This window comes from Hippocampus guttulatus, chromosome 2 (assembly GCF_054856545.1).
Source record: "Hippocampus guttulatus isolate MCC_2025c chromosome 2, RoL_Hgut_1.0, whole genome shotgun sequence".
Taxonomy (NCBI): domain Eukaryota; kingdom Metazoa; phylum Chordata; class Actinopteri; order Syngnathiformes; family Syngnathidae; genus Hippocampus; species Hippocampus guttulatus.
In genome coordinates, this window is record NC_141262.1 from 23,732,493 (window position 1) to 23,747,883 (window position 15,391).

Genomic DNA, 15,391 nt, shown 5'->3' on the forward strand with positions numbered 1-15,391 from the left:
AGTTTGCTCCGTGCTAAGCCCAGAAAAAGGAGGCATTTATTTTTCCTCATCTTAGACCAGTGGTTCTCAACCTTTAGAGTTACCGAACCCAACCAGTTAATATGCACATCCACCGAACCCTTCATGAGTGAAAAATAAATATCTATATATTTTTTTACAAATTCAAGATATTAAAAAAAAATTTTTTTTTATTAAAAACAGAAAAAAGTTAATAAAATTTCAAGGGATAAGTATACTTTATTTTTTATTTTTTTTTTAAATTAAACGACATACTATCACGACAGTCACACGTTGACTACTCAGCGAACTAAATTTCCCACGGCACTGATTGGACAAGCAATGTCATGTGATCATCTGCAGCCAGTGATGGCCAAGCGGGCATGTCATAACTACCGTATTGGCCTGAATATAAGAGGGTTTTTTTTTTGCATTGAAATAAGACTGAAAAAGTGGGTGTCATCTTATATTCGGGGTCGAGACATTATACCCATTCACGACGCGAGATGGCGCCAGATATCATTGAAGCGAATGCTGAACTTGACTCCCCAGGCCAAAGCGAACCCGTCACAAAGAATAATAATAAAAATAGCGGTACCATGAAGAAGAAAAATAAAAAATAGCGGTAAGAAAGAAAAGAGAAGAAACTAATAGAAGACATAACAGAAAATGAAGCGACAATCCGGAGAAAAGTGGGTCGAAGATCGGCCAGGTTAACCGGCAGCTGAGGAGAAGTTATGATGTAATTTACATTTCAAAAACCAGAAGCCATTCATTTACGAATGTGATTGCACTTTAGTTTACATATTTAAATGTTCAGATATTAAGATTTGAATGAGGCAAAATAACATGATTTTTCTTTCAAATATATTGTTATAATCATTTGTTTCAGATGTACTGTAATTATTTTCTGTATAAAAATTAATTTGGTGTTCAAAAAGTCTTTTTTCAAATTTGAGTCTTGAAAAAGAGGGGGTCATCTTATAATAAGGGCTGTTTTATATTCGGGCCAATACGGTAATTGACACGTTGAGTCAGGTGCGTCTTACCCACCATGGCAGAGGCTCGGTCGAACCCCTGAGACCAACTCACCAAACCCCCGGGGTTTGATTGAACCCAGGTTAAGAACCACTGTCTTAGACTCTATCGATCACACATCGACGTGACTGTCGAACACCGAAGAAAGGAAGCATCTATTTGCGGGAGGCGTCATGCTAGGTGCTGCTGTTTTGATTAGCAACTCAGTTGAAAAGGGCTCCGTGTTTGAAAACTAGGACTTAGAATTCGCTAATTCCTGATGTGGTGGAAGGGAAGCGTCAACCGTTAACTAATTGGGGCGCAGCATCTACAGTTTTCATCATCATTTTAGCTACTTTGTTAAACCACCCCCCACTTTTTTTTTTTTGTTCCGCCCGCCAGCCTTTTATCCTGTTTATCAAGTGCCTTTAATCTACAACGCTCCAGCGTGACTCCCCAATAGAGTTCATTATTGATCCCTGACAATTTCTTCCCATGAAGCCGTTGGCACGCCTTCCGCCTGGTCTTTCTCAGCTTAAGCCGCATCAAGCATATTTTTAGCACCAAAAGGCCCTCGCTATTTATTCTTGCGAGCCCTTTTATCTTTGCTCGCATTTCCATACGTGTGATTCGACGGCGGCGGCGCTAGATGATGACAGCTGGAGAAATGCATTTGAACGTGCTGACGTCTCAGACGCTCAATGATTCCTATTGTCTCGTTTTTTTTTGTTTTTTTTTAATAGATCCGCTGGCTCCCACCTGCAGATGGAACTCCTCAGGGATGGAAGTCGAGGCAGTTCTGCTGAAGTATGTGTGAGTACCACGCGTTTGTGCACATGTGGATGAAAGAAAGCGGCGTCGGGCCGGCACGGACAACTCGTTTTAGAATCGATGATGATCTATGACTCCATCGAATACTCGTGACTGCATGCTGCTTTTTTGGCTAGCAATGGAATGTTAGTATTAAATGAAATTTCCTCCGTTATTCGTGTAGAAATTTAAAACCACAAATCTCTTCCTGCGTAGCGTATTTAAGTCAGTCGCCAGTCATGTGCATGTGTATATTTTATCAATGTTTTTATTTATTTAATTTTTATGCGCAAGGCACCAGTCTTGCTGTCACCAGAACCGTCCTACCATGAAAGACAGGAAGAAACATATTGTCAAGACCCCCTTAGGGGGGGAAGTTGGCGAATGCGTGGGTAGCGGGTAGCACAGAGGCTAACATTGACTGAGCTCAGCTGAATCCCACGAATTTGGAACATTCACACTTCAACTTAACCCGGGTGGGTTAGCGACGTTAGCATCACTGCTAATTATTCAATTGTGTCTCCAAAAGTCTTCAAATAACAGTAGCCGCGTATGACTTAGCTTGCTGTTAAGAAACATCATATACCAAGCATCACTTGGTATAGGAATACAGAAAAATTGCAATAACTATAAAAAAAGCATATTAACCCTTTCATGCACCCTGTAACCTGATAGCATGATAAGCTGTCCACTGTAGTGACCGCTGTCCCTGAAAGGGTTCATTAAATAAAATGAATAATTCAAAAACAAATAAAAGCGATCAATAGAGTCCCTGTTAATCCCCCGTGATCAAAGTCGATGAAATGACTCGAGTGAAGTGGCCACCATGGAGCCGTGTGACAGGAACAGGACCGACCCCCACGGTGCGCTGCTGTTTGCCAAGCCGAATTGTATTTGACGTGCGTGCCTCAGCGGCACGCGGGTGCCTTCAAAGACGACCTCATAGCGGACATTAATGCCAAGTCAACTGAAGGGAAAGGTAATCCGCATTTTCCGTTTGACAAAACATGACGTGGGAGCAGGCGTGGGGTTGGAGTGAGGGGGGGGGGGGTCTTGTCGAGAAGAGCGATACTCGTATACTGGATCTCGTCTGACCACTGGCCCCGAGGAGCTTTATTTATTTATTTATTTATTTTGCGGAAGCGGCGGTTCCCGCCCAATGTTGGACCAACTCCCATCACTGGTTCCAGCTGGGGCCCCTTTCTAATAAGGAAGCGGGGTTTTGTTCCCTTGCCCCCCCATCCCTCACCCCCCCCCCCCCCCCCCCCCCCATTGACATGTAACGCTCAAGTCCAAGCGCGCTGTCCCTGTGTCTGCGTTCCGCAGCCAGAGACTTGTCAGCTGGCCCGCATTCATCGCCGGCCGGCTATTGCCATTACGTGAGAAACACAGCCGGGGCCTAAGGGCTTTTCTCCAGATTACTGGGGCTTCGAGCACCCCCCCCCCCCTCCCCCACCCCCACCCCCGACCCTTTCTAAATAGTGTTGTCCGTGTGGAGGCCACCAGTTGGTTTTATTTAACTGGAAGCGTGACAAAACCAAAAATTTCTAGTTCCAGAATAGACGAAAACGAACACTTCCCCTAATCCTTACCCGTACTCCAACCCCCTCCCTTTGCTTTACTCATACATCCTTGCTCGTGTCCAGATCAACATATGGCACGGTGTCAACGCCATCTCTAAAATAATATTCAATGTCACTTTCTTGGTCTGACCTACGAGACAAGATTTCCCAAAAATGAAAGTCAGTGGGTTCCATGTTTTTTGTATTGTTACAAATGGCCTATTTGGCCAAAAACCACCATAAAATTTGAATAAAATGGTTTGAGCGTTCTCAGTGATCCTTTTTTTTTTTTTTTTTGTCTTGCGCCTGGGGGGAACCCTCTTCTCTGACTGGCTGACAAGTTTTACTTAAAAATACAGCATCCACCAGTTTCACCAAATTCCGAGATGAAACAATGCGACGTTTCAAATGCCGACATTTGCCCGAAAAACTCGACGAACCCAGCAAACTGTGGGCAGTAGAAAAGGTACTTCACCAGTCAATTATTTTTTTTCATGAATTTATTTGTAATGGTGGATTTTAGAGGCAGTTCAAGTGCTCATTCCGTTTTTTAAATCGGAATTCCACCATACGGCAGGCCACAAAAACAAACTCCACAACCTTTGCCAAGGCGCACTGACCCATATTAGCTTGCGCGGCAATTTGTTTAGCTTTATATGGAGCTTCATGGAGTCTTTCTTTCACCTGATCAATACTAGCTCGGCGCACAAACAACTGTGGGCCACGTTCATATGAGTGGAGGCAAAACGGCAAAACCCGCCGCACTCGTTGACGAGATGGCAAAACCGCTTCCCGTGTCCTCAAACGCGCCTTGTTGACGGATCCCACGTCTTGCGCCTGGCTGCGAATTCTTGCCTGTAACACATTAAGCCGGCAAATCGCTAAAGCGTTCGCAAATGCGCGCCGACGTGTTCAATGATCAACCCCAGTCTTTAACCTTGGCCGCCTCAGCCGGAACAAATCAGGGCGGTCTCGGGAAAGTTACGGGCGTCGCATCAGCGAAGCCGAGCGTCGGGAAAGCGCGCGGGTTCTCGTCGATTCGCTCACCCTTGATTGAACGCGTGCCGTCGGGCATTAGCTAGGCCAGCCGTGTCCCTCAAATCTTATTCTTTCCTGCCTCGCAGGATTTCCCTGACGGGCCAGTGAAAAAACTGCCCCCCTCCCACCTCTGAATTTTAGAACCTGGGTCTTACCACACTTGATCCACTTGCAGTTCTGAAAAAAAATCATCAATACCGCACAAAAATGCAATGTAGCATCATGCACCTGTGCCACGTACGCGGTTAACAATCAATATTTATCTTGTAACACGACGCAAAACATAAAACGTTCTTATTAAAATACATAAATAATGATTCGTGAAGTGAGGATACATTCTTTTTTTTTTGGTCAACTGCAAACTCCCTCTTTAAAGGCTAAGACTTGAGACTGGCATACGCAGTGTGCGCCTAACTGAAAACGACGGGGGCACACCAGGACGGGTCTTTGCGTTGGTCTCGGCACGCAAGTGTCTGTCCCGCCAGCTCGGCTGTAAACATCTGTCCGGGCGTTCCTCAGGTTCCTGATGTGTGATGGTGGGCTCGGCCGGCTGTGACGGGCATCGCTGACTGCCTCTCCGCTCCGATTTGACCCGGCTGCGGTAGCAGCGAACCGTCGGTAAGCGTATAGCTAGCGTCCACTGATGCTAACGGACAACGACAAAAGGTGTGAAGCTCACACCTTCTTCCTCTCTGCCCTGGGGGGCTTCCTTCACTTTGTGGCGGCAGGGTGCGCTCAGGCTCATTTTGACTCGCGCTGCGGTTGAGGTGCCACGAATTTCAAAGTCCGTCAATAGTGGAAGCTCTAAAGACCGTTGTTGGAATTTTGAGCAAACTGTCTGGATTAAAAAAAAACAGAAAAAATGTCTCTAAAGTCGCCTGACCTTTGAGGACTTACCTTAAAGCCTCGCAGTCAAAAATAAATAAAAAAAATATGGCGGACACCTTGATAAAGTGACAACAAAGCTCATCTTTTTATTTTTTTGGAAGCCATTTACATATCATCACCCCAAAGTTTGGCCTTTGAAAAGATGACTACGGCGGGAATGTGGTTGATTATTTCTAGAAAGTTGCCACTAAATTTGAGATATTCCTCATTGGAAACGTGGTGGGAATATAAACATTTTGCTCTGGCATGGGCGTTTCCATGTGAAATAAGAAGCTCTCCTTGTCATCATGCAAGGGCATCACAGTACTGGTTTGTTTGTTTGTTTGTTTGTTTTTCCACATAAGGTCACGTTACAAGAATAAGCTGTCATGCAAATGAAGTTGTACTACTGCCCCCTATCCCCCCAAAAATAAATGTAGATTTAAGAATCATGATATGAGGAAAAAAAAAATCAAGATATTACAGCAATGGAGTCTTGGATGGCTATTGGTTGTAATGATACGACTACTTTTAACGTTACTGCTTATCAATGCCGTACACTTACTCGTCAAATATATCCATTTTTTTATATTTGTGTTAGAAATCAGAGATCAGAGAGGTAGAAAGTGCAAAATGACGTCCTAAATCAGGGGTGTCCAACGCCGGTCTTTGAGATCGCCTATTTAGGACGTTTTTGATGTCTCCTTCCTCCATCACACCTGATTTAAAATGAATCCGTATCGTCCTCAGGCTTCTCCGAACTTTCCGACGAGCTGATCATTTGAATCGGGCGTGTTGGGAGGAGGCCGACATGTTAAACACGCTGGGTAGGGGCCCTCGAGGACCGCAGTTGGCCAGCGCTGGTCTAAATAAATCAAAAATGAATTAGAGTAATTTCTCCAAGACCGTTAGCAGAGCCGTTAAGGGTGGAGCTTATCAATACTCCAGTTTTTAATAATTCGGCCTCTGGGCCAGTTTAGGCTCGATACCCACATCCCAAATCGAGACGTAACTTTACAAGAACGAAATTGTAAATGTTACGAGAAACAAGTTGCCATGTTATGATGAATAAAGTCGTCATTTTAACCCCCCCGCACCGCATCCCCCCCACAAAATGTGATGTGAACATAATCATGATAATGCCATGAAATAAAGTAATTATTCCCCAAAAGTCAGTCTTCCATCCCCAAAAAAAATTGTAATGTTGTAAGTTGAAGTCATCATTTTAACTGGAAAAAAATACAACTCAAAATTAGCCAACGTGTAAGCTTTTAATGACGGCAAAAGGTTTATTTCTCTTTCGTGCTTCACCTCGCCGCCTTTGAGGTTGCTTGCGTCATACTCCCCTCCTTGGGCTTTTACGAGTGTGCAGTCGCCATAGCAACTTCACCTGCTTCTTTTTGGTTCCCCCTACCCCCACCAATCCCCTCCTCTCTTCTCCGCTGTTTCTCGCAGGCCTCAGGACACACCAGACACCCGCCTCCATCACACATCGAGAACCCACCCCTGCCCACTTTTTAGTTTTTTTTTTTTGTTCTTTTTTTTAAATACCGTTACAGACTCAAGATATCCTGGCGGCGCTCTGGCTACACCTCCGCCAAAGGTTTCCCCCCCAGCCCCCCTCAGCCCCCGCCCCGCTTTGTTTACAAGTATGCAAGGAGATGTGCGCTCATATGCACGGGCGTGTGGCTAAAGCGCTGCCGGATGGTGAAGATGAAGACGTTATTATCCGACTAGTAGTCCTTATATCATTCTTATTCGTGTTAGTAGGATTATTAAGAGCATGACATTGAAACAAAACAAACAAAAACAAAAAAAAAAACAACTAACTAAAATTGTTCCCCAAAAAAAAAAAAAGAAATTATTTGTTTTTTACGAGAGGTATTTTTGTAACCAATTTAGAAGGGTTCATGTTGGCCTAGTGTGGAATTATGATGCAACAAATGAACAAATTATTTACAGTTGTTACCATTTTAAAGTTGTTCTATTGTGAGGAGGGACAATGTGTAATCCCATGATACTGTTGCGAGAAAAATTTAGAGAGATTGGTTGTAACATTTCAAGAAAGAAAGCGGAAGTAGGGTTTGCGTTACAACCTCTCCCCACACAGTTCCCACCCTTTGACTCGGCTGCGTTCATAAATTCATCTGCAATCTGGCAGCACGCGAAGACGCCGAAACGTCAGTTTTATAACGATGTTCAAGTTTTTTCTTTTGATCTTAAAATGGCTTCCCTTAACCAGAATCCCATGTTGCACTGTCGCGGAAGCTACAATCCTGGTGGATTAATACGCATTATGAACTATCGTTGCTTCTTCTTCGTCTTCTTCTTTGAAAGAGGACAACAAAAAAAAAGAAGGATCTTTCACTGGAAGTAGAAGAATGGTAGTCATGGCACCCACCTTTCGGTTTGCACAACAAGGTGTATTAATCCACTAGGATTGTACTTTTGTCTTCAATGTGACTTCTGGTTAAGGAAAGCCATTTTAAACTAAAAAGTAAAAGTAACATTGTTATGATATGGATATTTTCCCGTCCTTCTGCGCGGCAGAAGGCGGAGCTTGCTCTGCTCACATTAATTTCCGAACGCAGCTGTTTACTTTCCAACGAAAATGCCATAATTTTAACAGCAAGTAATTGTCGCATTGAAATAAAAAAGCTGTTGTGTTCCAAGACAGCCGTAAAGTTGCAGAATGTCACATTGCAAAAAAAAAGTCATGTTGCAAGACTACATTTACAAAATTGCTTGAAAAAGCATCTGTCGTGAAAGTAGTCGTCATCTTGTTGCAATGAAAGTTTGAATTTCATCACACTGTATATAAGGAGGTCCATTATTCCTTGAAAAAATGAATACATTTGTGCTATTATGGGAAAAAAAGATGGCATTGCGCCATAACAAGAAAATTGTAATAAATTACAGTATGTGTTACTAAAACCATTCCCCGTTTTTCACCCACAAACACTGGTTGTGCTCGTAATATAAAGATTTTTTTCTTGCAATTTTATGACCATCAAAGTCAGAATTGTTTTCTTGCCTTTGCGTTTCTTATGCTTGTAAAATTACACGTTTCCCTCTCACAATATTAGGACTTCATCTGACAATCGAACAAATTATTAGGTTTTTTTTCTTTTTTGTTAGGGCTGTCCTCTGCATGGTATTCCAAATCAAATGCCAACAGATTACCTCCGCCTAGTTCAACATGAAACTATGTGTTTGACCTCTGGAGTTAATGCCGTGGCTTTGTTTTTTTTTTTTTGTTTGTTTGTTTTTTTGCTTTTTTTTCTTTGCCAGCCAACGAGAAGAGAGTGCGATGCCAAAGCCGTACTGTTGGCGTGCTCTTGTTGACGCGACTGTTTCTTTTTTCGAGACGGCAATACACGGCTATAATTAGCAACAGACCAAAGGCATTTCATTTTGTACACTGGAGCTGAGCGAGCTCGGATCGTGCAACTTTTCTCTTTTTGACGCCTTTCATCAAGTCCTCAATCGGATTTTTTTTGTTCTTCTTCTTTAGTTAAGGGCGCTGACTTGAAGTCTCCTTTTGTCTATTTTTAGGCAGCCGAACTACTTTTCTGTATTGAAATGTTCATCTTTAAGAAGGGAGCCGAGTCTGCCGTAGCAACGTCCATCGCAAAAATCTTGTCCTTGCCACATTTTGACGTCCAAATTTTTACATGTCGTTTTCGTAAACTATCTTCCCCGTTAGATAGCGTCGTATCTCGGAAGGCGTATTTGGACCACACTGTACTGAAAGAAAATGACTCTAAAAGGCCACGGGAAAAAAGTCAGAATTGTAACGGACATAAGTTGCAACACTGTATTAGTCACAATAGTCCATGAATACTGTAAATTCTGAAGATACCAGGGAAAAAAAGTGTTACTAGGAAAACAATTCGGACCAGCATAAACAAATATTATTACGATAAAAAAGTCGTGTGAAAAAGTCGCAATGTTGTGAAAAGTTGTTCTGTTGTGAAAATGAAGTCCATACTCTTGTACTTTTTTTTTTCCCTTCTTGGTATGTTCCGACTTTATTTTTGCCCAAATGTTCTATTATGACTTTTTTTTTCATTGATTTGTCTTCTTTAAAGATTTTTCTTCCTCACGATATTACAACTTGAGCTCCATCATATTTTTCCTGGAAAGATGACTTTATTCTGGTGAATGCATTTTATTTTTGGGTTATTCGTGACTTTATTCCGTGTACATCGAGTTGTTTATTTCGCATATATTCGGCTAACTTTATTCCTGTTTATGTGTGGCCCAAATACACCTTCTTATCAGACTAGTTGATGTTTAACAATTATTAATATGCACAATGGTATCCGATCCGAGAATAATTTTTTTTACAAGGCATTTTTTCATGCCATTTTTTCCCCCCTTTCCAAGTATTTATAAAGTGTGCGCGTGCGTATTTTATGGGTGTTGTTTTCCCAATTATATAATTCAATGTAAGTATTATTGTATATTCATTTGTATGTGTGGGTGTGTGTTGTATCTGACGGGTTGGAACGTACTGTACTGTATGTATCATATACTGTATAAATACTACATAATTCACTGTGAAATCCTGATTTAAAAAAAAAAACGAACGAAAAGAAAACAAATGCCATTGGGGTGTTTTTCTAATATGGTACAGTACATGCTTGTTTGTGTATACGTTGTTGCTAGCTGCATATTAGCCTAGCCTTGTTTGTCTCAAAACAACAACAACAAAAAAAGGTTTTTATGAAAATGTTCATTGAAGACATTTCAGGCCGTTTGCCATTAAAGATCGACATGATCCCGATATGTATGACCCAGAGTTGCTTTTGTAAGGTGGCGTGCCAGGAGTGCGAGTGTGCGTGAACCTGCTTGCGTGAACGTCTGTGCGTGGCACACCATCAGGAGCTGCACAGCACCATCAGGTGGTCAGAAGGACGATTTGCGCCTACAGGTCTTCAACGAGACTGCGCGCCAGTCCTCGTTTCAATAATTCCACGTTTATCACAAAAGAATCTTCGAAGCCGACGATTACATCTGATGAGAATATATGACAGGACTAAAAAAGTAATACATTCATGGGCATTGAAATCCATATCGTAAATATAAGACAGATTTAAATAATAACATGGACAAGAATGACAGAACGATTGTTACTGTTTAATCCTATGTAAAAAAAACAACTCTGAAACTATTGGACATTTGCTGACCTCATGTGGACAGTTGCTGTAATTACAGTCATTTCAACATCCCATTGACAAACTACCAATACCCTTTTTAATTAAATTTATATTTATTTCAATTCTTTGCACAAATGTAACCATTTAAATTGACTTTTTTCGATAGAAAATGTTAATAATATTGCCTTATTGTCCAATAACATAATTATGCTTCCTATTAGAAAAGATAAAAGAAACCTGGGTTAAAAAATAAAAACAACAACAATAGGAAAACTACTGCTTCTTGAAGATTCTCTTTGCGTCCACACCCTCGTAGTTATAGCTCTGCAGGGGTGCAGAAAAAGGAAATGTTTAGATACCTGAAAACAACCCTTAAGTGCAGCAAGACACTATGTGTCCTGGTTACTTTGCGCTTTCCACAGTGCGCGTGAGTGCCACTGACCTGCACGAGTTCTCCTCCTAGCAGGATCCTGGTGGTGGTCAGCACCTTGTTGTTGTCCTTTCGCGTAAATTTGCCTTTCAGGATGTCGCCCTCCATCTCCCACGTCCCCTGATGGACACACGGGCCCCAAACTTCCCAGTCAGACGAGTATGCGTTTCGACCATATTCTTCCTTGCACGACTGAGATGACTCAGAGCAATAGTAGAAGGACTAGCATGCACTTTTGCCTCCAGTAGACACAAGGAATCGAATAGTGCTTTAGCACTGGGCTAGTGGTGTTACAACAGCAGCACAGCAGTTTATTAGTGAGGTTTAATTGTGTACTAGTATACACAACTGGTGGGAATTTTTTTTAGAAAGGACTAGAGTGCTGAATTGTCATAGTAGGGCTTAATAAGGGTCCATGTAGTAGTACACTCTCCGTGCTCATGTATAGTACAACTTTGGAATACTAGTAAGACATGTTAATAGTTGATAAGGCCACTCACCGAGACCTCGGTGCCGTCAGCCAGGCTGTAGTCGAAGGGTGTCCCGAGAGTGAAGTGGATGTCTTTGGTGCGGAAGGTGCTGGACTCCTTGATGTGGAAATCGTTTCCTGTCTGCTGGATGCTGATCTTGAGGTTGTCGTGCTCCGCGAGTTTGCGCTTCATTACGTTGATACCTAAACGAAACACAAAAGTCACTTTGGGGAGCTCACTCAAAGAAGAGGGAGGGCTGCACCCCTGTGAGAGTGCTCACAGCCGAATTCAACCGTGACCTGTCAAAGCAGTTCTTTTCATTCTCTTTGGATGTGATGCATTAAAATCTCAACATGGCGGAAGCAGATCTACACCGTGAAGTGGGCACCGCCGCCCTTCCCCACTCCCGAGATTGACTCTCTGCCACCAAATTGTCACTCTGCCAAATGTATCTCCAACGATACTCCCTGTGGTTCGCCAGCCCGACCAAAATATATCCCCTGGAGGATCCGAAATGGGGATCTGCTAGCAGTTGGCTCTTGTCTCTGAAGCCCAAACCAATGAAGGTACGAGGTCTTAACGACGAGGAGCTTCGAGTAACTGTCGCACCCTTGAGGGAGCAAGTCATTGCACCCAAAAGGTCCAGAAGATTTCCAGATTTTTGCCACTCACCCATTTGTTCCATGAAGGCATCGTAGTTCTCACTGCGTTCCACCTTCCAAGTTCCGTCAAACGCCATGGCTGCGGTCCGGGGCAACGGGCAAACGGGGTGACGTAGCACAAGTGAGACCGTGGGATCGGGAATGTACGCCGGCCTCTGTTTATATACACCCGCCACTGTGCCCCCTTGTCCACGCCACCTCCTCTGCCCTCGCGTGATGCGCTCCTTTTTGTTTGCCGGGCCCCATGCGCGAGGGTACGCCGATAAATCTCACTCCCGGAACACTGCGGTACTGTTCTCGGCAAAGCAGAAATGGAGGACAAGGGTGGGATGTTGTGTGGGGGGCACTCAGTCAACTGAGCCCCCCTCCCCGCACCCCAACACTTCACCCTCCCTTTTTGTTCCTCGTAGGCCTTTTCATACTGCGTTTGTGCCCAACATGGAAATGAGTTCAGATCCCACCCTGATGACTCGGACTGGCGTGATTCCAGCTTGTAGTGACCCAGAGTAAAAGTAGCCACGCTAATTGTGAGTGTTTCGAGTTTAGCTTCGGGGGGGGGGGGGGTTGAATTATAGTGCTGAGGTGGGGTGGGAGTTGGGTTCGGTTTCACCCTTGAGGATGAAGTTTACAGTTGATGCTTAGGGGAAGGTGTTAGATTTTGGTTTAAGCGTTAGGGTTCCTGGTTAGGACTGCAGTTTAGGCAGTGTGTTTCGGGTGACAGTCGAGGTTTGGTGTTGGGGTTTTAGGTTCAGGGTGAGGGGTAGAGCTGGGGGTTGGATTTGAGGTTTAGGGTTAGTGTTGATGGTTCATCTGATTGACGACAGCAAATCACTTATCTACATGCCTTTACAATTATTGAAGTGGTTATTTAGAATGTTTACATTGAATACAGCACTTGCATTTAAAATGAAGGGCCATATCTTTGACTTGTTCCTGTCTGCCTTTTGTCCTTAGGGGGCGCGACCCTTACATGCCTTCTGCTTAGCAACAGATGACTTTGAGTAAGAAAAGTAATTCTACTGGATTGACAATGAGAACGCCAATTTAAGATGCAGTACTTGTGTTGGCCACTTGAGGGCAGCAAAAACGGGTTATGCAATTGTACACGAGTGGAAATACTTTGGGCTGACCAACTGTACTGATACACGATGAGACAATATTTTCTTGCCTCGCTTGGCGTTGTACGTTAACATCATTGTGCTGGTGATTTTTGTATTTATTTTGTACACACCGCTTGCTTTTAAAGTGCCATGACTCCTATTTTTTTTTTAATGGTCTTGAGGCTTTTTTTTTTTTTTTTTTTTTGTGAAGGGACGTCACGCTTGGCTTGGGGCTACATCCTCCCATCCCCTGCCACCCAGTTTCCCCACAATGTGTGTGTGTGTGTGTGTGTGTGTGTGTGTGCGGGAGGGGTGGGGGTTGTTATGGTGCGGTGGGACTACCAGCATGCCTCCTGTGTGGGTTGACAAATGATCCACCACCCATGGGCCCTCATGCTGGATGCATGCATGCATATGATCTGCCATGCTTCTCTTCCACTTCACTATTTGGATGATGCCTCACTGCCATCTACAGGACACACAAATTCAATTCGTACGACGTTATCGCTGTATCGTGATGATGTCATCAATGTGGGCAAAATATCAAGATGCATGTCGCTGAGAGTCATGAGCATTTTCGAACATTCTTGAGTTTTGCCTTCTTCAGATGCACCGATACGGACACGTATCGTGATTGATATCCTGTATCACAATGTGAATTACATTTTTTTTTAATAATGTCAGGCTGAAGCTACTGTATGTTGTCAGCCAATTATCACAGAGTTAAGTTGGAATTGGATCACATCTCCTGGTCCTCGGCAGATGTCCGCATTAATTGAGGCCAATCCAACATATGGGCCGGCAAACAAAATGCCTCGTTGACGAACGTGTGAGCCGCATGATGAAAACGTCCTCCGCAATTACAGTACCGAGGGTATAAGGTGACTGTCCTCCCGCTTCCGCCAGAAGCAAGACCGTACGACAAAAGTCTCCCTAGTTCCTTCCCACGTAATCTTGACATTTCCTCTCATCCGCGTGATCACTGAGGGAGGGGCCGACCTGTAAGCTGTTAATTGCAGGTGGTGCTTCTAGTGCGCGAACTCTTTGCTCACTCCCACACCCCTTTTGTTCGGGATAAACACAAAGTCCCCCCCCCCCCCCCTTCTCCGGCTCTCAGAAGAGAAGCAGGGACGGTGAGGGGATTAGCGCAATGTTTCTCATGACCTTTCAGATCGCGAGGGGAGGGGTGCGCCTGAGTTCACAAGCAGAGGTGCGTGTTTGCGTATCACCATGTCATTGAATGCCACTTGATGATTTGGGCAGGGGAATGGTGGAAAAATTCCTGAAAAAGTACTGGACCACCTTGACTTTGACGTTAAGTTGTGCCTGTGAATGATACTGTTCTGTTTCAGGTCACAGTATTGTAATACAAGCACGAAAAAATTGATATTGTGTTGAAATAAATGTCTGACAGTGCAGTATCACGATACTAGCATCTATCATTGATACTGCGATAATGTAACTGCAGACTCAGGTATTGAATCATATGAAGTTTTACAGTTTGCTGCCACAAGCATATAGATGACTATGATTGAAATATATCTTTTTTATGGTACAGTATCAGAATACCAGAATGAAGTGTCTATATCACAATGACTAATGTTAGCTTTTATCGGACGGTGTTGCCATACCAGCACCATTGATATCATGACGAATCAAATTGTTACCTTTTTCCGTACAGTATCTCTATACCAGGCCTAAATATCAGTTATTATGTTTTATGAAACAATATTGCGATACTAGTGTCAAATATTGGATAATTCCTCCTTGCATTGTTTAATGTGGGAATTTATTTTTGGCTAGTGTGGATTTAATAGGACACTTAAAGACAAAAAAAAAGTTTGCATTCCTGTGGCCAGAAGGGCATTTTCCATCACAACGTGCCAGCCCGATGTGGTATTCATTGGAGCTTCTAATTTTGGGATCAGGGCCTAATGAGAGGAGCAGAAGGAGGGCGGGGCATACAAAGGGCAGCTTAGTGGACATATGATGTCACCCCGCCATAGCGCAGTGAAACAATACGCCCCTCTGCTGTGTTGCTTTTTGTTCCGTTCCCATCCAACTCGGCACTCCCTCCCCATAACGAGCGCTTTGATGCCTCATTAGCCAACAAACTTTTTTTTTAAAGCGACATGTAGCTCGAGGTGAAAATGTATACAAAACAAACAGGAAGAGTCAAATTGGCTTTTTTTTTTGTTACTGTGTCGAGCTTCTACTTACGCAAAAAACAGGCAAATATGAAATTTAGTACGTTTCATTTAGACTGAACTAAATTG

At 43.4% G+C, this 15,391-nt stretch overlaps 2 protein-coding genes across 5 annotated transcripts in view; one reads left to right on the forward strand and one right to left on the reverse strand.

The window, feature by feature from the left end:
• Positions 1 to 10,082, forward strand: part of rbpms (RNA binding protein, mRNA processing factor) — a 31,036-nt gene extending 20,954 nt beyond the window's left edge. For 2 of the 4 annotated variants that reach the window (XM_086104754.1, XM_086104752.1), the window contains 3 exons: positions 1,758 to 1,821; positions 4,944 to 5,042; positions 6,747 to 10,082. In XM_086104754.1, the coding sequence (XP_085960880.1) occupies positions 1,758 to 1,821; positions 4,944 to 4,980 (101 nt within the window). In that variant the 3' untranslated portion in view covers positions 4,981 to 5,042; positions 6,747 to 10,082. Of the gene's footprint in view, positions 1 to 1,757; positions 1,828 to 4,943; positions 5,043 to 6,746 lie in introns of all 4 variants that reach the window. The other 2 variants (XM_086104753.1, XM_086104751.1) reach the window with 1 other exon arrangement.
• Positions 10,083 to 10,412: 330 nt separating this feature from the next.
• On the reverse strand, positions 10,413 to 12,334 carry LOC147209124 (fatty acid-binding protein, intestinal-like). The gene is made up of 4 exons (XM_086104755.1): positions 12,026 to 12,334; positions 11,384 to 11,556; positions 10,896 to 11,003; positions 10,413 to 10,777 (listed from the first exon to the last, which is right to left on the reverse strand). Exons 1-4 carry the CDS (start codon positions 12,090 to 12,092, stop codon positions 10,727 to 10,729), a joined length of 399 nt encoding a protein of 132 aa, XP_085960881.1. The 5' UTR covers positions 12,093 to 12,334; the 3' UTR covers positions 10,413 to 10,726.
• Between the last annotated feature and the right edge of the window lie 3,057 nt (positions 12,335 to 15,391).

What these genes read in the sequence shown, in the direction of transcription:
- LOC147209124 (XM_086104755.1), bottom strand. Translation starts at nt 12,092, where the DNA reads ATGGCGTTTGACGGAACTTGGAAGGTGGAACGCAGTGAGAACTACGAT. An exon ending in CTGACGGCACCGAGGTCTCG is followed by an intron (nt 11,004 to 11,383) that starts GTGAGTGGCCTT and finishes TGTGTCCATCAG; the next exon opens with GGGACGTGGGAGATGGAGGG. An exon ending in TAGGAGGAGAACTCGTGCAG is followed by an intron (nt 10,778 to 10,895) that starts GTCAGTGGCACT and finishes GCACCCCTGCAG; the next exon opens with AGCTATAACTACGAGGGTGT.